The sequence below is a fragment of the Bombus vosnesenskii genome, unplaced genomic scaffold (genome assembly GCF_011952255.1).
Source record: "Bombus vosnesenskii isolate JDL3184/JDL3185 unplaced genomic scaffold, Bvos_JDL3184-5_v1.1 scf7180000013370, whole genome shotgun sequence".
Lineage (NCBI taxonomy): Eukaryota > Metazoa > Arthropoda > Insecta > Hymenoptera > Apidae > Bombus > Bombus vosnesenskii.
The window spans coordinates 480,218-506,764 of NW_022883003.1; the positions used below are offsets into that span (position 1 = coordinate 480,218).

Below are 26,547 nucleotides of genomic sequence, written 5' to 3' on the forward strand. Positions count from 1 at the left end.
TCATTTTCTATTAAAAGAAAATGAGAATGTCGCGCATGATTGTGAGTGCCGTTGCACATCAATCGGTGCCGCAACTCGGTACTTTCGTTTCATAGAACCTTTCTATCGATGCCATAAAAATGACAAAACGGAGGTAGATTTCGTTGCGATGCAGATGCATTCGTTGAATCACCATGATTATACTTTCGCATCGGCGATATCCGATTCTTTTGTGCCGTTTCGTCCATGCTTTTGTTTCGTTCGTTATCGAGCCAATTCTTTCATCGTGCAACAAAGGAAATTACTGGAAGGCGGTAGCGCTCGTTATCGCTAACGATTCATCCAGTTAGATGACTGCGAGGTTATTAAATCGGTACGCGTCGGTCGTCGTTCGATTCCCACCGATTTAAATAGCCTGCGTTCGTTTTCGATCTGATCGGAACTCGATCGATTCGGGGTAGTTCACAGGTTGCGTGCAGGCCTAGGATGAGAAAGAACGCTTAAGTGGAACATGAAACGTTCGTATGTAGATGCGCCGTTGTACCCGCAGGGCTGCATGCCAACCTATGACAGGCTAAAACCGAGTGTGTATCACCCGTATCAGGGTTATGGATGGCCCATGAACACGCTAACCCAGTGACACCTCTAGGTCACCACCGACTCCCAAACCACCTCTTGTTTGTCTTCCTTCTCTGCTGCGTTTGCTTTCGCGTAGCCGAATCTCCACTTTCCTTCTTCTCCCCTTCTTCCTCTCAGCCTTTTCTCCCCTGCCTGTTTTCGTCCTTATCTCGATCGCACGATTATTCCAATGCGTAATAATTCATCGTTTTTTTCCCTATTTATCGTCTCGACCTTGATCGACTCAATTAAACAATAAGTGGCAGTACTCGAACACGAACGTGTCTTATTTGCAACAAATTAGAAAGGAGGATAAACATGATAAGATAGCATTAATGCCAACGGCAGGAAACTGATGCAACTACGAGACTGCGGATGTCTCGTAGATTTTTAATAAATCGACAAAGGAAAAGAAGAAAAAGACGCGACAAAAGCGAAACGGTTCGAAGATACAAATAAATCGATAGCTGTTGCAGAGAAACACGGAATCGAGGCTAGGAATACGCGCGGCACGTAAATAAACCGCTTTGCAGCGTTCGTTTCAGCGAGTTCCGCAACAAACTTTCTGCTGCACGTATGCACGCGCAACAGCTTTAGTTTAGCGTTATTAGGCCTGGAAGTTGCTGTCGAATTGTTGATGCCTCGGCTCGCGTCGTATTTCGCCAGTCTCTCGTCTCCTCGGTGTATCCTCTCCGCTTGTCAGGCCGCAGAGCAGATCGCGATTTACCCGTGGCCTGCGGAGAAAGAACCTAAGCTGGAGATTGAATTCTTCGAGGATTCTTTTTCCAGCAAATTACGACGAAATATTTAAAGAGTGGCGAGACCCGCGAAGAAATTGAACTTCCCTGAATCCGAATAGCCGTATCGTATGATCAGACGAATCTTAACAAGACCCGCGGTATCTCTGCTAATTACGCGGCTTGCACATAATTACAGAGAAATTACGCGTATAAAATTGCGCAACTCGAGTAGTCGCGTTCCGTTTCAACGCGCTTTCGTTACAATCTACGTTGCAGGATCCGGCCGCAAAATCTAAATAAACAAGAGATAATCAGTTTTCAAGTATCGAGGGAAGATTAATGGCAGAAGCCACCGAAACCATAGGATCTATGAAAGCAGACGGTTGGAAATGAAAAATTATTCGCAACTCTGGTTCGATTTCCAAGTCGGTAAATCTCGCGGCCGATTTTGTTTCCTGCAGAATCTCGGGGCCGGTGCGACGCATTGAAAAACGCTTTGCGACACAGGCTGCCGTGGGGGAAATTATTCGGGCCGATAGATGAACGTCGAATGAAACTGCTTCGTTTAAACGTTTTTTGACGACGAACCGAACGGGCCGAACAATAAATATAGCTCTGTTGCCATCGAGGCAGGAACAATGATTCCCATTACGAGTTGCAGTTTTATTTAAAAGCCGAGCGGCATTGTTTTCGCGGACAAGCGGTGGACCGCGAACTCGTGGCGTTTTCAGTGCTCACTTTTGTGGTTGTCGGCACGGAATCACGGCCCTTTGCATTTAAAGACTCCTTACGCGCATTGTTCGAACGATGAAAAGCTTCCTCTCTATGTTATCGGAAAAATACCAGGATCGAGATTCAGGCGAGAAGGTTTCCTTCGTCGTTTCAATTTATTCCCTAGTACATACTTACATACATACACGTATACGTATACTTTCAGTTTGATTCTGCACCATTTGTGTCTCGTGTTTGCGTGTGTGTTTGCTCCTACGAACGCTGAAAGAACTTCTCCTTACAAATTATACTAGACGGATAAGATAAGACGAAATCGATCATCGAGCTATTGCTTAAGCATCGTCCGATAAATCTGTTCTCCTACGCGATACAGCGATATTATTATCGAAAGTGTCTGCCTGCAAAGTTGCCGATGGAAATACGCGGTAACAAACGTAACCGTAATACATGTTTTATTATTCTTATCGAGGCTATACGGCCGGGTAATTTCAACGAGTGAAATAAAAAAAGAAACGGGCAGATACTTTTCGAGTATCATTTCCCGGTCGAAATCGTGCAAGAATCGAACAGGGACAACCGAAAAACCGGGTCTTCTCGTTTGTTTCCCCGAAATTGTATCGCCGCAGGCCAAGTAAACTAATTGTTTCGCGTGTACGGAATGCTGGAAAGCGAGGTCAGGAACTCGCAGCAAGTTGCGCCTCTATCCGGCAGCGAAGCTCTCGCCCGACTGTCATTGCGATAAATTCTCTCTCTCTCTCTCTCTTCTTTTCTCTCGTTCTTTCTCTAGCAGCCTGTTCTCTGCTGTACTGCCGTGCGACCAGCTTGCACCGTACCATTCGCAACAATGAAACGAGACGCGAAAAAAGAAGCTTTTTTTACTGGAAACGGCCTTCAGCCGGAAAATGAATCCCGACGTTGGTTCACCTTTGGGAAATCTTTCCCTGCGAATCTTTACACGCCGTCCTTTCGACGACGCTCGCTTCAATTCCGACACGGTTTTTACATAATGCCGTGTTGCGGTACGAGCATCTTTAGCACCATGGAATCGTCGATCCGTTAAATTTCAAAATCTTCCGAATACCACCTCTTCTCTAATCTGGTTTTAGTCTTCTCACCATTCTACGTACGGTAGACGACCTACACGTAAAGTATTCCAATACTAACCATAGAATTCTTTTATGAATATATTATATGCATTATGCGAGACTTTTTGAAATTTCGTTAGCGCTGTAGCGAAACACGACTATCGTGACTGCAATCGTAAAATTCGAAACCAATCAAGAAGTTACGAAACTTTTATTGCAAATGTAGAGTTAGTGAAAAGTTAGTATGTAGTACGAATAGTAGTCATAAACATATTAATTAGTGCTACAGATGATCTCACTACAAATTGTAGCTTATTAATGTAGCGACTAATTCACTGTTCAAATATTGTACCTATTTACTTTGCTGATCGTTGGCAAGTGTATCTATGCTTCCAATAAATATCTCGTAACTTCTATATGCATCTCCAGATTCGTTTCAGTCTTTACTAATTTCGGCGGCATAACCGCGACGCCTCGTTACAGCGCTAATGAGATATCAAAATGTTTTCTTTAGTACACATATAAATCTACATGTAATAGGAAGTGTTCAAGTATGTTCGAGTAATTTTGTGTGCAATTATTTTTAAAACATCATCGTTTATTTAACGACTGTCAGCGTCGTAAAGAGCGGATAGATAAGATAAGGCTTTGTTTCATCGATCAATGTCAATTAGCATTCTAACGGGTTATCAATCGGTAACTCGAGGAAGAAAATTCTGACGGAAACGACACAAGACGAGAAAGAAAAGGCTGTACGACGTAATGTTAATTACAGGGCGGAAGACAAGTTTAGGTTTACGGAGAAGAAGCGAGAACGGTACTCGCACCGAATATCTTGCGATCCAAATTCATTATCCGCGTTCCCGCGAGGCGGGGAACCGTGCGCTGTAGCCTCGAAATGAATTTCGAAAGTGGGACATACGCTTATTAGAAATTCCTGAATTGTTCCGCGTACGTGTATACTCGGTCTATTTGCCTGGTGTAAGTCGACCGGTGCAGAATTTACGGAGCCTCTGGCCAATGGATCAGCTGAAACCGAAATAGCGAAGGAAAAATCGTCGTAGCGAGACTCATTCTAGAGTCTAAGACAGATATGAATAATCTAAGAATTAGATACGATGATACAGCTACATTCGAATCAGACAGAACTCGCCGTATCCGAGTGTTATCATAATTTTACGATTTTCGTTTATTTACGTCGTCATAAATTTATCAGGTGCCCCTGGCTATCGCAGTTGTTTCCCCTTCGAGATTTGTATAACGAAGGAATTAAAATTTCGACTAGAAAACGAGGTTTCATCTTAGAGCATTTGCGTCTTTCGCATAAAGTATAATCTCTGTCGTAATTTAAAGAATCATCCGAGACACGCGCGAAATGAGAATGGATTTTCAGTTTCCTTGACGTCGTCGGCCGGCGAGACTTACGGATTTCTCCATGTCTTTGGGAAAAATCTCGAAGAGAAATATTTTCTCAAGAGCAAAGATAATGGCTCTCCTAATGGCTCGAACACGACACAAATAGGATGCAGTCTCGTTCCTTGAAAAGATTTTCTAATAAAAGCAACAAACTTTCTTCTCTTTCTCTCTTCTCCTGTACTTGCTTCCTTGATCCTTGCAACGTGTATTCCGACTATGTTTAAGGATCAAATTTCTCGATTTTATTTCTCGCAACGTTCGGGGTAGCATTCGAGCCATATTCTTCGACGATTCACCCTTCGAAGGAAAATGCGCGATGGTTCTTTCGAGGGGAAAGATTTGACGATGTACCGGAATCTCGTAATTCCCGGGGCTAACGGTCGCCTGATCTTTCGACCTATCGAATTTTTCACTCATGATTGCCACACTCCTCACTCAATTTTCCACTCCCGCTGTTGCAGCCAAGCGATGATCCGTGAACTTGGAATGTAGACGGAAGGGCGGAAAAGCGGATCTGCCCCTCGCAGGATCGAAGGAAGGGCTTTTCTTCCACCTCCGCTATCATCTTCGCCGTTACCTCACTTTTAAATACCTAAGATCTCCACATCTAGACTTGGACACCGTAAGTACGCCGCAACTCACTCTTTCTTTCCTTTTCTTTTCTTTTACAATTTTCGAACACGGATGAATCCGTCAAAATCCGATCCGTTTATTTTTTCCTCCTTTTTCCGCCACGTATCCGAGAAAAAATGTCCAGATAGCTGTTTCAGAATAGGACGTCGAGGTACAATGTATAAAGATCGATAAGAGGGATAATGAGAATGACCTAATTGAGCCAAATCGTGATTCTCGTAGGTCTTCCTTGTTTCTCCTTTCAAAATCATTACTCTTTCCATTCGGTTTTCATTTTGTTCCTGGATTCCGGTTTAACCAAGATCTTCCCTCGGTCTCGGAAAAATGATTCGCCAAGCCTAAGGAACGGATTGGCATTGACGAGAAGAAGGGAGCCACGGAAGTAAGTAACTAATTGGACCGGAGCGAGGAAGCGAATCGAATAGCTCGAAATCAAAGCTGGTCTGCCTTTTGTACGGACTGCCGGTCTAATTGGTACGCTACGCCGGCCATTCATCGCGCCATCAAGAGTACAGAGCCAATTGATATCTTGTCTCGAAAACGCATGCGGCATTCCCTTCGGTCTCCCTTTGGAAATCAGCGAAATTCCAGCCAAATCGCCAACGAACGAAACTTTCGGTTCGAACCTCGTTTGCTTTTAAATATATTTTTTCTTTATGTGCCATTCCGCGATACGGACGACGTAATTATACGTTTCCCTGGGTTTTCGTGCCCGTCTAGATTAGCCTCGAGTTTATACGATCGTACAGAACGATCTCGCGCATTATGGATGAAAATTACGATATCGCCGTATTTATTCAAAAATTAACATAAACTCGGAGGGAGCCTGTTGAGCTGGTAGAATTCTTTTTTCTTCGCCCTGTCGACGCAGCACACGCGTAATTAATTATCGAACGATCCACTTTGCGGAAAGCGAGGGTGCATGATTGATACACGCAACCGCCAACATTTTCTGGTCCCTTAGGTTAATTCGAATAATCGACACGAACGTTTTCTTTTGTTCATTCGCGTTTAAGGAAAATCGATACGACGACACGTGCCGTTAATCCACGTTAACGTTAACAGAGTTGAACCAGCGACTTTAAAAAGCTCTGTTTCCAATGGAACAGTGGCGGATAATTTCGACAAATAAACCGAGCAGATAACACGGCCGACTGATAACGCAGTAGCCTTGCAATAAAACGATGCAAAATCTCGCGTGCAGGAAATTCCACTGGGAGGCATAGGTGGATTTTACCAGTTTAATCGAGCGATTCGATTTCCAAGCGCCGTGGCAAATTTCGGCGCTATATTTTCCGGAACACTCTCCGGAATTGCTCGTTACACGAACGCATACGTAATAGAACGTTTATTGACTGATATACGTACAGCGACGATGTTATTGCATCCCTCTATATCTGATTTCGCGCGCTTTCGCTAAGTTTTCATCGTAAATCGATCTTTTCTTTACTTGTTAAACCGGCGATAAGATACAAGAGGAAAGGAGAAAGAAAAGAAAAAAAATGGCTAAAAAAATGGCTAAAAAAATGGCAAGGAATTAATTAGGAGATAATCGCGATGTATGCAAAGGATACAGATAGATCTAACCTATAAAGCCAGCGTAAAAGTTGCGATACAAGCCACGATCGTCTCTAGATATACATATATGTATGCTACTTGCACAGTAGCAATCGCTTGCACGAGATCGAGAAAAATCTCGATTATTACGATCGACATCAGTCGAGTGTGCTCCGACTGAACTTTCGAGCGTATGGCAAACTAAGCCGGCGCCGAGTAGCTAACCACGTGCAGATTTGCCCAGAAAAACGAGGATTAAGAGAAACGCGAAAAGAGACGCGACAAGGAGCATAAATAAACGAGAGGTATGGCTGTATCGATCAGTCAGGATAAACGACGGGTCTCTGGGCCGAGTGGCTGCCAGCTTCGATGTCCACTGTCCCGAAGAAACGGGAAACTTGAAAAAAAAGCGAGGTCGAGGTTGCACCTTTTTTCGCCCTGCTATCTTCCACTCTCTTCTCTTCGTCGATAGTCCGCGCACGCTAATCGAATTTCGAAGCGAAAACAGACTCGAACTCCGTATCGTTTTCATTTTCAGCCGTTCTGAAACTTCCTTGCACATTCCACGAAATAAAGCGAATAGATCTTAATCGTAGAATCATAGTGGCATCGTTAACCCTGCTACGGTCGTCGGATTTTTACATTCCAATCTGGCTGTCATTTTAGCAAGCGGCGAGGATTCGTAACGTTTTGAGAATATATTTAATATACACGTATAATTGAAAGAAAAATTCATGCCTATCAATGAGAATTTTTTCAAATCGCGTTCAAACTCGAGATATTCCTTAAAGTTAACCTTAAAGTAAAATTGAATGGAAGACGAAAGAATGTAGCGTTAATCGATGCGGGGAATCGTGTAGTAAAATACGAGAAAAACGTCCGACGATCATTACGAGAAGTCCGTTGAATCCGTAAGCGACCGATTACGCAAGATCTGAACGCCACGTTGAAAATAGCGAAACGAACGTGAGATAACTAGTTCTTGCAATGATTCTCGTAATGAACTCGTGAGTTATCGCCCGTTGCACGATGCTGCCACCGCGACAAGGGGGACAACTAACCTTTTACGTGGGCTGCGTTCGCAGCCTCTGTGTCTGCCTATGCCTCGATAGAAAGGTACCTCGCGTCCCTAGCTCGAACTTCCTCTTTTCTTCACCCGGATTCCACCCTGCAAAGTGTATGACGAAACGCAGCCGGGCAACCGACAATCAATCTTGTTCTACCTTGTGGAAAATTTTCAAACAACGAAATTGTCATTGTGCGAAGCTTCGCATCGTCTCATTTGCCTAACGATTTCGGTAAGTAGAACACAGTTGAAAATGAAAATAAATTTCATGGTAGATAAAAGAAACGGTGACTTGGTTTGTTCGAATCGTTGGACGATTGTATCGGGAACGATCTTCGCGAAGGATTCGTTAGCGAACAAAAAGAAATCGTTTATCAACGTTGGTAATCTTGCAAGAAAATCTGTTTGCGGGTGGCGCTTAAATCACTTTCCAAAACGCAGTTCTTCCAAATTAAAACGGAAACGAAAACGAAAAGCGACCAGGTAATACTTGTCTTTAAACGTTGAATATTAAACGAAAAGACAGCCGGCGATAAATTATCATTCCCGATGACAGCTAATCTGTTATTTCTCTCACGTATGCTTCCGCGTGTAACACTTAGATACTGCGTGTAATCGCGCGTGACCAACGCTCCACACAGACGGAACACGTAGAAGGAAATGACCAATCAACGCGGACCTTCGTATAGAATCGCCACGATATGTTTCCTTTTAACATGTAGGAAATACAAAACAGTCGTGCACAGCTGGACGAAGAGATCCTTCGATTTTCAGAACTTTTTTCCAAGGAAATTAAAATTAATTTTGCGGACAAAATCATGGAACGTTTAGACACCTACGGGAAGTCGACTCGGTTTCCGAACATCGAAGACAGCGCGAACAATCGAAGAAACGAACGCTCGAAATTTTACACGAATCGATTCCATGAGTCACGGCAAAGAGATACGCGTACCGAAAGATGGTGCATTTAATCGTTGAGTAAATAGCGCGAGTTCGATAAGTGAAAGCAACGAAAGAATACTCGTTCGCAATGAGACGTACGGTATACACAGACGAACAAAGACCGACCCTATTTTTAATTATCGAAATGACGATGTGAATGGATCGTGAATCGGATCGCAGGCCAAAACTCGTTCTCGCGCGATATCGCCTCAAGAAAGTAACGATCGTTGCCGACGCACATAAAGAATAAGTTTCCATCGAAATGAACCACTCTGCGTTGCGTTTGTCTCTCACAGCAGTAGGCTTCCATCTCTCTTTGCCTCACGAACCGGAGTCGCGTTAGGAACCAACTCCTTTTTACGAGTGCGTTCGAATACGGTCGACACGTTTCTCTAACTTCGAACTCGTTTGAAAGCCAACGACCATTTCGCGAGGGAAAGGCAAAAAAAAAAGCACGACGTTGAATCGAGCAATGTGGTGTTTTAGGCGAGGACACGATGTCAAGAAACCGAAGCTCCTTGAGCAAGTTCGAGGCCCTGATGGTGCTAAGTTTAACGGTACTCGTTCAACTGGACGTCTGTTGGTGTACGCCGTCTCACAGAAGCAGACATCATGCGGACATGTCCTACGAGGATACGAAGAATTTCCGAAGCAGCGAGGAGCTGCCTAGACCAGCCGCCCTCAATTCGAACGACGATCCGCTGGTAGTACAAACCAGAAAGGGCAAGGTCAAGGGTAAGACCATGACTGCCACCACGGGAAAGGAGGTCGACGCCTGGTTCGGGATCCCTTACGCGCAGAAACCTCTCGGTAGGTTCAACCTGTACTGATCTATCGCCTTGGAAAATTCGATGATTAACCTTTCATCGCTACCTCACCCGGACGATTACTCCCGGAGAGCTATTCTCGGAAATTTTCTCTTTCTTCTCGAAAGTCTTTCCTACGAAACTTTCTCTTTTTCTGAAAAACGGCCGAAAGATCGTTAGGTAGAAGTAATGGAAAAATCGAACGGTAATGATAAGAGAAAAGGAAAAACAGGAAAGGAATCGAACTGGATCGTTTGAGAGACGAGAGATTGGGAGGAGACAAACGGGACGGGATTCTGTTGCAGGAGCTCTGAGGTTCCGGCATCCGAGACCGGCGGAACGTTGGTCGGGGACCCTAAACGCAACTACGCTACCGAATAGCTGCGTGCAGATTTTGGACACGGTGTTCGGCGACTTCGCAGGTGCGACTATGTGGAATCCAAACACACCATTGAGCGAGGACTGTCTTTACGTGAACGTGGTCGCGCCACGGCCTAGGCCTACCAATGCCGCTGTTATGGTATGGATATTCGGTGGTGAGTTCCAGCTGACACCTGTTCACATCCTTAGACTAGACATGCTCGTGGAAACTAGAGCACACCGTCGCCAGCGGTCGACGTTCTTTTACAGGTGGTCGCTTCTTAACGAGAAACGCTTATTTTCGTCGCGCGCCGTTATTTTAGGACGGCTATTTTTTCACCCAAACTTCATCTAAATGATCGGAAGAACGCTCGAGAAAGCCGTTTACACCGCTACGGAAGTTGCATCGCGCCAACAGGTGCTCGATCGTACGAAATTATTTGGCGAGGTACGAGCGTTGCCTCGCTACGATTTTACTTATATTCCGTGCAATGCTTAAGAAATGTTCGCGAACGTCAGCTTCTTTGCGCGCGGCCGTCACGAAATAAGCGTTGTTCAAAAAGAAGTCGAAGCTCCTCAATGTGAAAGAAATTAATCCGGATGGAATGCAAAAGAGAGTCTGCGAAAAATCCCGTGTATAGGCGCAGACACTAGTTGACACTCGGTTGATCGTGTTTGCGCGTACATGCGTGCGTGCGTGCGTGAGTGCGTCTGTGTGATCTATTTGGAAAGCAGAGGTTTCTTTCGAGAGATGGAATCGCGCGACATCCTTATAGGTGGCTTTTACTCCGGATCGGCGACCCTCGACGTTTACGATCACAAAACCCTGGTGTCCGAGGAGAATGTGATTCTAGTCTCGATGCAGTATCGAGTCGCCAGCCTGGGTTTCCTGTACTTCGGAACGTCGGATGTTCCTGGGAACGCCGGTCTGTTTGATCAGATGATGGCCCTTCAGTGGGTCCGCGACAATATCGCTGCCTTTGGCGGAAATCCTGACAACGTGACCCTGTTCGGAGAGAGCGCGGGCGCCGTTTCCGTTTCTATGCACCTCCTTTCGCCTCTATCAAGGTGCATACCTTTTCTCCTTGTCACTTTACGTTGTTTTGTTTGTTTCTTTGCTTGCCGCTACCATGTCTACTGCTATCGACGCTGCTACGCGATAGACGGTTGGAGATCACCCCCTCGACGAACAGCCGATTATATCGTTGTGGTCGAGCGCCAGTTGCCGCTGGACGATACGCGTCGTAAACCAAGGAGGGTGGTGGTCTCGAACTTAGGGCCGCTTCGATTTTCCAAACGATTGGCCAACTTTTAACGGAGACACCATTCTGTGTTTCTCTGGCTTTCAGGCATCTCTTCAGTCAAGCCATCATGCAGTCTGGCTCTCCAACAGCACCATGGGCCATCATCTCGCGCGAGGAATCGATCATGCGCGGCATTCGATTGGCAGAAGCTGTCGGTTGTCCTCACGATCGCGACAACTTGCAAGAGGTGATCGATTGTCTGCTGATTAAGGATCCGATTGAATTGGTGAAGAACGAATGGGGCACCCTGGGCATCTGCGAGTTTCCGTTCGTTCCCGTGATCGACGGCGCCTTTCTCGACGAGACGCCACAACGCTCGCTGGCCACCTCGTCCTTCAAAAAGGCCAACATCATGATGGGCTCGAACACCGAGGAAGGTTTCTACTTTATTATTTACTATCTCACCGAGCTGTTTCGCATCGATATGGCCGAGGATGTAAAAGTCAGCAGGGAACAGTTCGTTAGCGCCGTTACCGAATTAAATCCGTACGTCAATCAGTTCGGAAGGCACGCCATTATCTACGAGTACACGGACTGGCTACGTCCGGACGACCCTCACATGAATCGCGACGCCCTGGATAAAATCGTCGGCGACTATCAATTCACTTGCAACGTGAACGAATTTGCTGGCCGTTACGCCGATACGGGGAACACCGTTTACATGTATTATTACAAACACAGGTGAGATTCATGTCCGATCGAATCGGAAAGAAGGAGTAAAGATCACGAGTAGGCGAAACGATCAATGCGACTCGTCCGAAAAGGACGTGTTCGCTTCTTTATCTCGGCTGGCTTTCGCCTATACCGCGATATTTACGAGACCCCGATTTCTTTTCCATAAATCCATAGATCGGCGAACAACCCATGGCCAAGATGGACCGGTGTGATGCACGCGGACGAAATCAGCTACATCTTTGGCGAGCCGTTGGATTCTTCGAAAGGATACATGCCCGAGGAGATAAATTTGTCCAAGAGAATGATGAGATATTGGGCGAACTTTGCAAAAACAGGGTAAGTCGAAGAGCGATCACAGCTTTTATCTTTTCTTCGCATCTCTAACGGCTGACTACCGTCGTGTTAGGGATCCGAACGTCGGAGATGTCGAGTCATGGACGCAGACCTATTGGCCACCGCATACTGCCGCCAAAAAGGAATACCTGACGTTGGATACCAACAGTTCCGAAATCGGAAACGGACCTAGAGCGAGGCAGTGTACTTTTTGGAAGAAATACCTTCCGCAACTCCTCGCCGCTACTTGTGAGTAACTTTTACTTTCTTCTTGTTCTTCTTGCCGTGAAAAACAGCGACGGCGCTGCCGCAGCGCGTTATTTCCTAACGAAAGATTCGAATCTTTCGCCGTTTATCGGAATTTGTCGAACGTGTTTCTCGCTCGCGCCAACTATCTTAACGGTCGGTTCATCGTTCAACGTTCAACCCTTCGACTGCATTTAGATTATCTCCTATGACACCTGTTGAGTGGAAAATACGTTTCATTAACCTCAAGGCGGCCGTTCGGGACCGTCGAAAGCAAATCAATCGGCTCGATTACTTTTTCCGGTCGAGAGATTTTAATCGAGCGCTCCGTTACCGAACTTCGAATGCAAGTCGTTCTCGATTAAGCTTCCGGGGCTACGAAGCATTCGTAATTCGAGCCGAGATATCTGTCATACCGGTTCACGAAGGAATCGTCTCCCGAACGAAGAAGGAAGGCGGTAATTTCTCGAAAATTTTCAGACTCAATTTTCGACCAACGAACGAACGAGACATTCCTCGTCGAGGAATAAACACCTGCCAGTCTTCGTTTTATGGAAATCTAACCCACGTACGTTAACGAGGTACCGTTGTACTTGGTGAATTAAAAACAAAATAAAATAGCCGAGTCTTTTCGCATAGCGAAACAAACGTTGGAACGCCAGCGTAGAAGATTTCGTATCGATACGTACACACGCGGAATTTTCGAAATATTCGATTCGCGTGTGTAAATCAAGTACGGAGTCAAGGTTGCTACTTTTGAAATTTTCCAACGAACTTTACTCTTTCTCTACATTGTTGAACTTGATCCAATGAAAGAGACAGTCGACCGTCGTAGCTACCAACCAAGTTTTAACGTTTGCCCGAACTTTTCGCTCTCTTAAATTCTTCTCGGCCCACAGTCTTTTGCTTGTCACGAGTGAAAAGTTTCGATCGTTTAAAACGTAAATCACGTATTCGGCGCGCTGTTTCCTGTCCGCTTTCCGATTCATATTTTTCGCCCTTTTCACGCGCTTCTGATGAAACCGAAGCGAATTGCACTGTTTCGGGCGGGTTTCGACCATTTTCCGAAATTTTCGTTCGAATTTGAAAAAAAAGTATCGTTTCTACTAACAAGTTCTATTCAAGTTTCTCTCGTTTTATTTCTTCTTCTGCCGTTTCACGATCGAACCAAATGGAACAGCGAACAGCGACGAAAGGTAGGACTTGAAAATTGGAAATTGCTTTCTTGGCAGCTTTTCTATGATCAAATTATTCCATCCCAATTACGTTATTATAAGTGAGTGCAATTTAATAGAGACGATATTCGTGGTTTCCTGACTGAGGGGGCGACTGGTCTCTGGCCTCGTGCCATTCCACAAAATACAGGCAGATGCCTGAAGAAACCTAATCCTTCGTATTCGGTTCGTCCATTATGCAGATTCGATTATTGGCCACGATTATCGGTCGTCGCAGCAGTAGAAGAGCACGAGGGATCGCGTTTTAGATATCCGAAGAAGGCTTTTTCTTTCACCGTAATTGCGTTTACCGCAATCCGAAGGTCCGCGTTCGCTTTTTGCTCGAGACACAAGATTTCCTGTATTTCTCATCGCGAAACAGTGACCTTCGAGCGTCGTGTGAGACGCTTCGCGAGACAGGACTCGCTCGATACAAGTCTGAGTGAACGATGCAAATTCAAGTGCAACGCTGACTATACTATGTCTCAGGTCGACTATTTTGCAACGATTGTTGATTTGAACGTTCCTAGACGGTTTCAACATCCTTGAGACAAACATTTTTTCACTTTGCGCAACTGTCGACAAAATAGAGACACTCGGGTCCGATATGACCGATCCGTTGACAACGTTCGCTGCAAATTCCCGGACAGACTTATTTAACGATTAATTTCGTTTGATTAATGGAATTTTGGCTAAATCTACGAGAGTCGGAGGATGAAGATTACCGAGAAGTTCTCTCCTTCGAGAAGCAATTTCGTATCCCATTGACTCCGAGATGAGCTATCAATCGAGAGTGCTTAGCTCGCGTACACCGTGCCTTTGGAGAAACGTTAGGTCGCGGAAAAGGAATGGCTGCGAGCCAACCATCGATATCTATTCAAAGAATAATCTCTATCAGCTTCTTCTTTGTCCCGAACAATATCGGCACCGTTGTCGTCGTCGTCGTTGGCCAGGCACCATTCGCAAAGAAATCGTCGAATCGGAGAGACGTGCCAATTTTCAGTGGCACCGATTTCAGACGATGTTTCTTGGAAAATCTTCCCAAAGCACCAGAATGTCGTAACTACTTCTCGATAAACGTTTCGTCAACGTTTCCTTAGTTTAGTGAAGAGAAAAAAAAGAACGATCGAACGCTCGTGTTTGTTTCTTCGACGTTCACTCGCGACGAATGCGTCAGCAACGGTAATTCGAACGATAAGAAAAATTCAACGAGGAAAATTCAACGATACCGACTCACCAAGATGGAAAATGGAATTCCAGCGGAGAAGCTCGCGGGCAAACGGAAGAGACGTACAGCGATTTGGAGAGCCGAGGATAGGGATGACGGTCGCAGCGAATTTATTCGCTTATCCGCGACGGATAAACTACTCGCGATCGAATCAAGAATCGAACAGCGTCGAGGAGCAATCCGTCAGCAGTTGCGACTCAAAGATCTCGATAGGATGGTAGAACAAAGGGGACGAGAAAAGAAAATACAAAGGGGTGGCTGCGTTAGTCGGTGGAATATCCGGTGAATGGTTTAGCGGGGCAGATGGACGAAGCAAAGAGGGGATGATATCGCGGCGGATAAAAACGGCGCGGCGGTGCAGCGGAAAATTGCTGCCGCGGTGCTGTATCTTCTTCCAACGCTCCTCTGGTCGATTGTTTTTTGTCTCTTTTTTCTCCTCTTTCCAATTAACGTCCATCGTGCCTGCAGCTGCAGCGAGTATCCAGATCTCTTTCGACAGAATCGTCAAAGCTCTGCTTCACTCGCGAGTACACGCGACCGCTACGACTCGGCCGAAGTCTGAGGTTTTTAAACTTTTCGGAGATTCGCCTTACGATAAACAACATGATTCGCCTCGTTAGCCGACGATGGCGCGGAGCAGCTACCCGTAAACGAGTTTTTCCTTCGACGAGAACATACGGCTCTTTTACATTTACGAGGATAAGTAAGGTAAGGGAGGACGGTTGCGTTTCGCGACTGGATCGGAGAATTAGGACGAAACGTTGCGCGGTTAAATAAAATGTCTGCATATGCGGCAGATGCGATTCTCTGGTCTGGCGCATCGGCACTGTAAATAGAACAACGACGTCGCGGCATTGCTTTATAATTACGTCGGTGAGCTTGGAAAGGTTAACCGCACGCCAATGAAGGTAGAGGGTGTACAACACGGGGACGTGTCGTTGTCACGAGCACTAATGGCTCGTTTACACGGTAAACCATTGGCGTAACCGCAGATACACTCTGCTCGTGTTTTCCCTTGTTCCGGCCCCGACAATTCATCGACGAATCATCGATAAGCGAGCCGATTTCCCGATGATCGCGAGCAAACGCGTATTCCGAGGAAACGTCCGGTAATCCGGGTCCGCTGTACGTTTGGGCGGTCGACCTAATCGATCACGCACGGTGACGTTCTCGGTTGCTTTTAAACGAGGATTTATCGCCTCGTAAAATGAACGGAGGTTTTAGGCGAGCAGCGTACGGGTGCACCGTGTAACGGTAACGCGGTACGAGTCCGCAGAGCGGACGGGAGCGGACGAAGGTGTCATTTTCATCATCGCTAACGATCCGAATTCGAGCCATTGGCGTAACGCTATCGTAACCGTGAGACCAATTCCGGTGTCTACCGCAGCCGTGACGTCACGGAGTTAAATGCACCCTTCTATCGGACACGTTCCCCGTAATCTATGTATGCGCCGCAGAACTGCCGTTGATACGGCGCCAACCTGGAACCCGCTCGGATCGGGCCGCTATTACATTCACGATAATGCCGTTATCTCGCGTTAACGATCCCTTGTAAAAGTATATTTACGCTGGCCACCACCGTTTTGACTTCCGTCCAAAATCCATCGAAACATCGACGTTGGCCGTGTACGGGCGATAATGGAATCGCGACCATAACGATAACTATAGGACGCGTAATCGATCAAAAGCGGAAACGAATCGCGGGTATTTATTCGAATATTTTCGAATCGCCGATAAAAACATATCAGAGGAAAATCGAAATACATCGAATAGTTAAGCGATCAAATTGAAAGATACGAAAATCTACGGCTATCAAGTTCAAATCGATTCGCTTCTCTTAGCGAAGATGCCGAAATTCTCTTGCTTCTCTCGCCTACGATGATTTCCAGTTACTAGACGTTACGAAGTAAGAAGGTTTCGAATGAAATTTGAAAATTACTGCGCGAACGCAACAACCTCCGTGTATCCCCAAGCAGTTGTTACGGCGACAGTTCCATTAGGAACTAGGCACGCGTAACCGTGTCGTTTAAAATTTTAAAAGAACGTTTCGTATTCTTCGCACTCTTCGAATTTATTTCGATGGTTTTTATTTAACCTACCTCTCTACTACTTGTCTGTCCGTTTGGCTAGTTGGAATTTTATAATCGAAATTTCACTCACTTCTCGAACAGCTAGAAAACTGAAATTTGAAACACATGCTTCTTTTCGATCGTAATACGATATACGTAATTTCAAAAAATTGACAATTGTTTTATTGGAAATAATTGCCTATCTAGCTGAATTTATTAGGCTGAAACGTGGAAAGATCTTTTTATCTCACAATAGAAAGTCGATGGGATTTAAAGTTTATTGAGTCCAAGAATACAGTTTTAGGTACATTATGCACAATAAACGTTGAATTTTTGTAATGGTATGCAATAGAAAGTCGATGTACATCGGGAAATGACTAAACATCGAGACAAAAGTAAAATATGTAAGTTGAAAAAATTTGTTTAAACGACTTTTATTTAAAAATATACTAAAAAGGAGAAAACGATTTTCTTAATCGGGTATCATCAAGTAATTGAATGTAATAACGATACACAGGGAAATCCGTATATATCGAGCACACGCGGTAATTATATAATAAAGTATCACTCAATTATTGAACTCGTATTGCTAAAAATAAAGTCATGGCGTCATCATTCTTGTATAGTCTGTTAGCATAACGACTGCTCCATAGTTTGATTCAAACATTTCTATCCTTTACTCCTATCCTACTTTGCCTTTTATTTTCTTTCTTTAACTTGCTTTGTATGTGCATTAAAGTATACGGATATATATATATATATACGCAAGCTGTATCTTTCCCGTGTGAATCTTAATATATCTCCGCGGAGATATCTAATATTTTAGCAGGAATTAACAGCTAACGAGTTGTCCAATAGATAGATCGCAATTAATTACTGTACACGGGTGCTCGATCGCGAAAACAATGACACGCGTAGCCTCTCTAAACATACTGATTGATCGTCCGTCGTCACGAAGAAGAGGAAACAGAACGGTACGATAATAGTCAGCGTTGACGATTGCAGCAGCATATACGTATCGCTATTGGCTGTCGATCGTCGCTGCTCGAATTATCATAGAGAGCAATTGCACCGAGGCTCGTGAATTTGTCCAAATAATTAACTGGAAACGGGATAAACATTTTTCCAAGCGAACCTTCTTGCTCGTAGATCATTTGTCGCTGATCGTTCGGTCGTTCGTTGAGAAAGTTGTTGGACAATTCGTTGACCGATACTCGACGACGCTTACTCTTGCAAAGTAATTAAACGAAAATATGTCGAGGGAGAATTGCGAAGGAGAAACTTGGAGTTTGATTACGAGTTCGGTTCCTCTCGCAGTTTGCCGAGAACTTTTCCAATCGATCGCAAAATCGAGCATCGGTACTCCCGGGAATACTGGCACGTCCAGGTGTTCGCCACACGTTTCTCCCTTTTATTAGTAGTCGGTTTGCGTTCGTGGTTGCAACGCGAATTCATCCAAGTTGCTAGGAGGCGAAGTGGAAGCGGAAAAAGAAGCGGACGGAGAAAGCATAGTGGGTCGGTGGACGTCGGGCTGACTGGTGGGCAAGTTTGATCGGTGCTCGCGCCTCGAAAACAAAACAGTGATAAAGTCGGAGGGGCAGCTGGCTCGACGAAAGGTAGGGGTTTTGATCGCGGCACCCAGGAACGAAACGAACGAACGGACGAGCAGGGTAGACGAGGGTGCGGGGGTGGAACTGGCCGCTCGGCAAAGTGGATCGATGCCGCCGCGGCACGTCTGTGCGCGCAAACGTGCGCACGTGTGCGTACACCTGATACATGCATCATCGTCCACAAAGCCACGGAGATGCGTGGATCCGTTAATCGCCGATTCCTTCGGCTCTCATATAGAAAAACGCAACGCGCAATCTACGCGACTCACGACTTTGACACGCGTGCAATTCCAATTCGACCGATACGAAACCCAACGAATCCAAGTGAAAGTCTCGAAGAGAAGAGACGCCGTTGTCACGGGAAAATTCTTTGATTAACTAAGGTTAATCGGTCGACGAGCGATACGAACGACAACTATTATCCGTTTTAATCGAGTTTCTCGGTTGCCAGTCGTAACGGCAAGATCTCACGCGACGCACCGGTCATTCCGCGCCAAGTTAAACGAATTCTTTGTTGCGTAATCCACGTTATCAAAGCACGCTCTTCGCGTCCTCTCGGCGACCGTCGAACGCAGCAGAGGCAGCATCTCTCTTTTATTACTTTCATATTCGTTGGATTGATACGGCTTCATCGTCGAAGGAACGAATTTTCCGCTCGTTCTTTCACATCTATCTCCTTGGTCCCATTGTTCCGAACGTTTTATGAAATGCTGTTCAGGGGACTGGTAGTTACTCGCAACGAGCTATTAATATTATTCACACTGCGTAGATCTATGTGTTCTCGTGACATGTTTAAAAATCGAAAGCGTACCGTCGCGTCGTCGTCGTCGTTGAATCTAAGGCAATTTTTCATTGTTTTCTGTTGCAGCGAAACTGGAACTTAGTCAGAAGATGGCATGTAGCGGTACGAGAGTAACCGACGGAGGACATCTGTTCCTGATGTTGAGCCTGCTGCTAATCGGTACCCTGTTCAGTCATAGGATCGCGATTCAATCGGATGCGAACAGTGTGCCGGAGATGATCGACCCCAGGGGCTTCGTCTAGCTTCCGCAGTTAGCTCTTTGGATCGTTCTCGATCGTCCGGGAAGAGGCCAATGGAACGCGAATACGGACCAGCGAAACGATCGACGACCTTCTAAAGCGTGTAAACGAATCAATGGCATCGTTCGTTGATATCTCGAGGCGATTCGAAGCGAGACAGACACATATCAATGCAGCGGAGGGCGCTCGATCGACCCACTATACACGATCGTCTTGTCACCGGTTCGCTAGTGAGAAAGATCTTGTAGATCGAGAGACAAATCTACGTCGTCCCTTAGAGGAGGGGACGCGGCAGAAACTATACGCTAGACAAAGGACTCGAAGATCTCCTTGAATCGACGTAATCGATCACCGACGAGTGTCGTTTTATCGTTCTACAATTTTAGTCGTTCCTCTATTCTCAGTCTTTCGAGAACGCGATCGACAAAGTCCTCGCGAATCGAGAACGCGACCGTGGTTGATATCGTTGGTGGAGTCGCAATACATGGAGAAAATAGCAATCGTAAAGATATAACGTACGCGCCGAATCGAAAGTTACTACGCGTATCGCACGTTTCCAGGTACGGGACACGCGACGCGCGACACGCTCTCGGTCGAGCAAGACGCTTCTAGTTGTAAGAACGACGCCAACATCCTAAAACCATCAATTGGTCCCTCGTAAATCGTCTGACCTACTCCGACAGCGACTACTCACGCGACCAATGTAAAATCACGCTCGTACCGCGCTTTATTCCGCGTTTGCAATTTCACTCGGGTATCGCAAATTTATTCGTCTGTCTCGTAGTTGGTTCTTGAAACTTAGAATTTCCATGGGGATCAACGGGGAACGTAACGTAAGTACAGCGTAACGTTCCACTAATTTGATCGACCCGTTGCACCTGAGAGGAAAAAAAATACGCTACAAAATAGAATTTGATGGCAGGCAGACAGCGTACACGCTCTTCCCGTACGTTCTAGTTTTTGATTAACGCCACGGCAATATAGGTCACTGCATCGGTGCTTTTATTTTACAAGCGAGATCACCGCCGTGGACCTGCACGTTATCGCGAAACGCACTCGGCCCCTGGACGCTTAATCTACCCGCGACAGGATAATCCGCGCGCTATTCGCTGAAAATATCATCGCACAAACGATCGTTATCCTTTAGCTCAGCGAACTTTGTATCATCGTCGAACGATCGCATTCGCGCTGACGAAAATTTGTAGAAAAATTGACGCGATGTCTGCGGATTTTCGGAAAGGCTAGAAACGTTCTGTGGACCGTCGGTCGACGCATTCGCCAGGCTTTCATTTCGGGGGCACGACTTCCTTTTAATCTTGCCGTTATTGGTGCTGCAACTGTCTACCAACAGGTACGGTAATGCGAGCCGCAATTCGATCTATATACTCTGCGGCCGCTTATACGTGCGCATGTTTGTAATGCGGTGCAGCTACTGCAGAGTCGATTGCATTCGTACAAATTGCGGAGATTTAAACGCCGTGGGACCGACCAACAGCTCGGCCATCCTGGAACATCCGTCCGATATTATCGTAGCGATCACCGCGAATAAATCTCCTCGACGATCGTCGTTCCGTTCGTCGCGCGACGCAACTCCAGACGCGATCGTTCCCACAAATACAGACGTATATCTCTGTTTTTATTTACTCGATTTATTTGGAAAAAGGAAAACGGATTGGCCCATTCGGTGATCGGAAGTACGATACATTTTCGCACAAGGCGCGTACACGTCGATACGTTGCATCGACGGCAAATTGCATCGACAGAAATCATGGCGGTCTTCTGCATCGAGTCCCGACAGAATTGCAAATTGCATTCGGTTCAGCGCGACTGATTTATCAGCGGTAAACTGATCGACATTGACTACGCGGATGAAATGCTCGATCGATAATCCGTTCGTGGTACAAGAGAAACGGATGGTCGACGTGGCGGATTTGTTCTAAGGACGGTTGTTTGCAATTTCAAAATTATCAGTTAATGGCATCGCTAAGATGATAGGAGAAAGAAGGCGAAACGTTGTTTCTTCGCCAACGATTCTAAACTGCCGAACCGTTCTTCGTTGTTCTCCGGATAAGATCTATCGTTCGTACGAACGCTCGAGGAAAGATATTGGATTTCATTCGCTTCGTCTACGATGATGGTTGTTCGTAAGGACGCGCGGAGAACGTCGTAAAATTTTATGGCACGACAGCGAATGCAGAGTTCGTCGCAGTCGTATTAAAATCCTTCCGACTGCGGTACCAACTGGCGATCGAAATTAAACGACCGCCAGGACGCGTTCAGGTGCGCTCTCGCCGTATCGAAGGTGCATTCCTACGTGTATCTCACGCGCTCTATTTTCCTCGCGGCTCCGCCATCGATTTTACACGAGAATACGCTTCTATTCTTCCAACACGGCTACCGACGAAGGTCGCGCTTAGCGTTTCAAGCATCGGTCCTCTCTACATCGAAATTTCTTCCTAAACTCCGCTAACGGAGCAATTCCTATCCATTCCGCGTCTCGTAATCCTTTCTCTTTCTTCTCCGCTCCTTTCTCTCTGCTCTTTATCATTACTTTTGTAGAATCCAAGTGCGACAGCAAGCGTGGAATTTGTAATCCTTTCTTCCAGGAGACGACTTTTCCAGGAGGCCACTATTCTCCGTGTACCTTTGTCTCATTTTCTACATCGAGATCTTCCAAACGGTGTAACGCAATTTTCCTAGAAGTGAACCGCGAACAAACGTGTGATTCCGAGGACACGACGATGCACGATTCCGCATACATAAAATAAATAATATTCAGCTTACCCGTAGCATGACGAAACGTCGACAGGATAAACGCGAAATTAACGCAACGCTGCGAAAACGTACACAGATCCCGTCGAAACGGCGACAGGGAGAAGACAGTTCTAGAGTCAAAGAAGGAACCGCGGCTGGCCGATGAACGAACGAACGATCTATCAACCGAAGAGGAAATCGAAGAGCACGAAGCGCCCGCCATTCCCGAGTAAACGAAGAGCAAACTCGAAAAACCGTGCGTTTCTTTCTTCCGTTCTCGCCATCTCCCGTGTTCCTCGCGACAGTAGAAAGGAAACTTGCACGAACGCAGGCTAAGTTTTAATTAAGATTTAATCACTAATTACCTGTAATAACTATTACTGTAAGTAGAATGACACCGCGCGCGTACACGTACACGCGTGTATTTTGTGTGTGTACATACGATATTCCCCAAAATATCAGATAGACATATATACATGTACGTAGAATGCGTTATCGATTCATCAAAGAATCGACCGATCAAACAATTTTTCTTTCTGCCTATTGCCTCGATGATCTCTCTCCCTCTGTCTATTTGCTCGGTGATCGTTTGAAATCAATGATTTTCGCTGTGTGTGAACGAAAGAAACGAAGGAAAGATAGTAAGGTAAATTATTGGCCAAGAGAATTCCGTTTCCTATCCTTTCGAAACTTTCTTACAACAACAGCTTCGTAAAAAAAGTTGCCTCTACGAAAATTGCAAATGATAAAGAAAATTCTCTACTCGGAGTCTTCCAATCGGCTAAATCTGCTTTCCTTTCTTTTTTCCTGCTTTCGATCGACGACAGGCACGCCTTTCCTCCCTTTCCAACCGGACTGTTTCCATCTTAGTATCGCTGGCGCTTTGCCAACGAATCTTCTTGTCGTGTTTTTTGTCGGTATCGAGCAACTTGCTTCCACTGATACCCGAGAATAATTTGTTCTCTACCCGTTGAATCGTTTTGTGTCTTCGAACCTACGGAGCACCACGTATTTCTACCTTACTTGCGTATTTAGAGAATTAGTCGATTACTCTGTCGTCTGTGTTTAAGAACAAGAATAAGAGAGAGAGAGAGAGAGAGGGGGGGGGGAGTATTCATAGAGCAAAATCCAAAAAATTCCAAGGAAAGACGAAAGAAGAAAGACAGCGAACGAACGAAGCTTACCTACGGTAATCGGTAATTTTGTGGAGAAACGACTGGTTTCCGAGCAACCGAAATCGCGCTTATTTTGTAGCGTAAATGAATAAAATCAAAAGAGATACCTTGCTCGCCTGCTTCTGCAACAATCAAATTTAGCTATTTTTCCTTTTGTCTCGATATGGATCTCGATTTGGTTACGCTAGTTCGAAGATTAACGGCAAAGCGTGGCAAAGTCACGCGAGAGCGGTTACAGTTGAAATACGAATTTAGTTGGGTCGCGACAATGTTACTTTGGAAATTGCAGTTGGTCGAAACGCGTTTTTCATTACTTGTATAATATTATGTAAATATACCATAACGGTAATAATCGAGGAATAGCATCCCCTTTTAATCGACGATAAGCAAAGTAAAAAGAAAGAAAAAGTATAAATCTGACCCATAAGTATTCTGGATTCGCTAACTAGCAGGTTTGGAAATAATAAATCATACGAAAGTATATGCGTATATGTGTACGCGTCCACCTGGCCGCGTTAAACTCACTGCGATCGCGATTTCAATGCATTATGTATAATAACATTATACATACTATACATACGTATATATAAGTACATGCATATATAAATATATACATACGTAGCATGTATAGAAATACTTTAGAGACGGTATCGTCGTACGTTTGTATATACGTTGTCACCCGCACCTATCGCGGCTCACGAGATTGTAAAATGAAATGAAACGAAATGAAATAGGACGAAATGAAATGAAATTAGATGGGACGAAATAAAACGAAATGGAGCGAAACGAAGCGAAACGAAAAGAAACGAACAGAAGGAAACGTAAACGAGCTTGCTGAGCCTAATCGATTTAAGATCGAAGATTCGTTTAAAATATCTTGATTTCCGATTCGCGGAAGAATCGGCGCTCAAATTTCCTCGATATCCTCTCTTTCAAACGCGTTTTTACCATTCAAATAAATACAAGTCAAGGAACGTTTCCCTCTCTTCAAATTTTCAAATATACATACCTAATTGCGTCGATACGATAACATGCTCGTAAATGATAACGACTCGGTCGAACGGACGATAATTTGTTTGCAAGACACCTCGTACATATTTCGCGCCTAATATATATTTCCAAGTAAAAGCGACGTCCGTGAAATTGCCGCTCCGTTCAGGTGAACGCGCGATTTAAGAACTAAATGTATTTCATCGTTATCGAGGATTCTTCGTCACGCGGCGCTTTTCCAGTTCGAGGATGAACATTTTTCAAGGGGAACGCTTCCGCTTGAACCTCTCCATCTTTCACCTCAATTCCTTATTTCTTTCCCCTCCGTGAAAGAAAAGGAAAGAAAGCGAGATCTGGATTTCGAAAGATTCTTATTGACTAATCCGATATACAACGTACGTATGTTTGTTCGTATTGGCAATAACGAAGAGCAGTTTGATAAATTCTATAGCATAGAAACGTTCGCTCCGCCGATCTATTTTCAATGCGACCAGACGGATATTCCTATTAGCGTATATTTCTAGAAATTCTTTTCTTTGCTCTACATTCTGCTTTGTTTGAGCTACGCCAGAGGTCGCGCGATAGAGCTCGTTTCGTCGAGGAGGAGAAGAACGCTTTAGCATAGAGTGGAACAAGTAATCGCGATCACGATGCCGCAAATAGGTAACAGAGATAGATAAAATAGTTCGACGAGACCAGAACGGTAACAAAAATACGTAGAATTTGCCAATGAAGGAATGAATACGCAATCTTTGCTCGCGATGATTCCTTCTGCAACTTTTGCCTATTATTATACACGATATCATCGAACACGGTGGAGAATGATCGAGAGGTAGTGTAATTGATTCCAGTAGCCGGCAGAAGTTCCAGAGTGATTTATTACAAGTCCATACAAAGGACTCTAAACGATCTTCTATCGCGGTGCCAGGCGCCGGGTGCATTCGAGTCAAAGAATATAATAGAAAAAAAAGAAGAAGAAAAAGTACATAAAAAGGAACGGAAAAGTAACGAATTGCTATCAGATATATAATACTTTTCTCATTCGTTGAATCGGAAAAAATCATGTGAAGCAACGGCGGAACGATCGGAGAAAATTTTTAAAAATGATAATTATCGCGATAACGGTTCGAGTTTTCGCGCAACTAACTGTGACTCTATGTATGTAATTTAATGTATAATAATCGCAAAATACGCGCCGCCGGTCCTCCGTATTCTAAAATGACGATTCGTTGCTCGAGATCAACATGAGCGCAAAATGCGAAGAATAATTCTCAACGATAATAAACTTGTGTAAATATCATACAGCCCAAGTACGTGTATATAGCTGGCTAAAAAAAATATGCTAATCGTGTCGGTACAAGAAATTACTTATTGTTAGAGGCGATTGGAACAGGAAAATATTTACGTGTACACAAGTCAAATATAGGGAAAGAATTCGCGCGTTTCTAGATATGCTATACACTGTACACTGTACGATATTGTAACGTAATTTAGAAAAGAAGCGAAGAAAAACCATAAATACTGATGTTTTTATACGAATCAAAGAGGGGTAGAGGAGGACCGACGGATATCGAGGAAAACAACGGAGAGACTATTTTAGCGGAGAAAACCTTGTTTTATCTTTCTTCCTTTATCGAATCAAAAGAAATCTTACTTCTGTCAATGGGATTCACAGCGAGTCGCTGAAAAAGTAGCCCGCAGGCCTAAATACGCTCTAATTAATTACAAAAAAAAAACAAAAACTAAGTAATTACCATAGCCGAATAGTTGATCAAATTCAATACGACATTTTCGAGTTGCATCGTCGTGTTTTCTCGTTAATCGTCATATTGGATTACGATCATTAACGCAATCGGCCAACAAAGGGTCGCGTTTGTCCGATGCATTTTCCTGATTACGCAACGTTCGCCACGAGATCATTTGTTTCCTTTTGATTTTACCAACGAAATTCTTTGATTCGATCCAAATTGACGA

General features: G+C 44.9%; 1 protein-coding gene across 3 annotated transcripts in view; it reads left to right on the plus strand.

Moving 5' to 3' along the window:
• The window catches only part of LOC117237303 (acetylcholinesterase-like), a 34,519-nt gene extending 10,308 nt beyond the window's left edge, over window positions 1-24,211 (plus strand). The window contains exons 2-9 of one of the 3 annotated variants that reach the window (XM_033501103.1): window positions 5,032-5,192; window positions 9,255-9,578; window positions 9,880-10,110; window positions 10,711-11,002; window positions 11,284-11,919; window positions 12,088-12,249; window positions 12,320-12,495; window positions 19,482-19,657. In XM_033501103.1, the coding sequence (XP_033356994.1) occupies window positions 9,266-9,578; window positions 9,880-10,110; window positions 10,711-11,002; window positions 11,284-11,919; window positions 12,088-12,249; window positions 12,320-12,495; window positions 19,482-19,657 (1,986 nt within the window). In that variant the 5' untranslated portion in view covers window positions 5,032-5,192; window positions 9,255-9,265. Of the gene's footprint in view, window positions 1-5,031; window positions 5,193-7,794; window positions 8,059-9,254; window positions 9,579-9,879; window positions 10,111-10,710; window positions 11,003-11,283; window positions 11,920-12,087; window positions 12,250-12,319; window positions 12,496-19,481 lie in introns of those variants that run through there. The other 2 variants (XM_033501104.1, XM_033501105.1) reach the window with 2 other exon arrangements.
• Window positions 24,212-26,547: the final 2,336 nt, after the last annotated feature.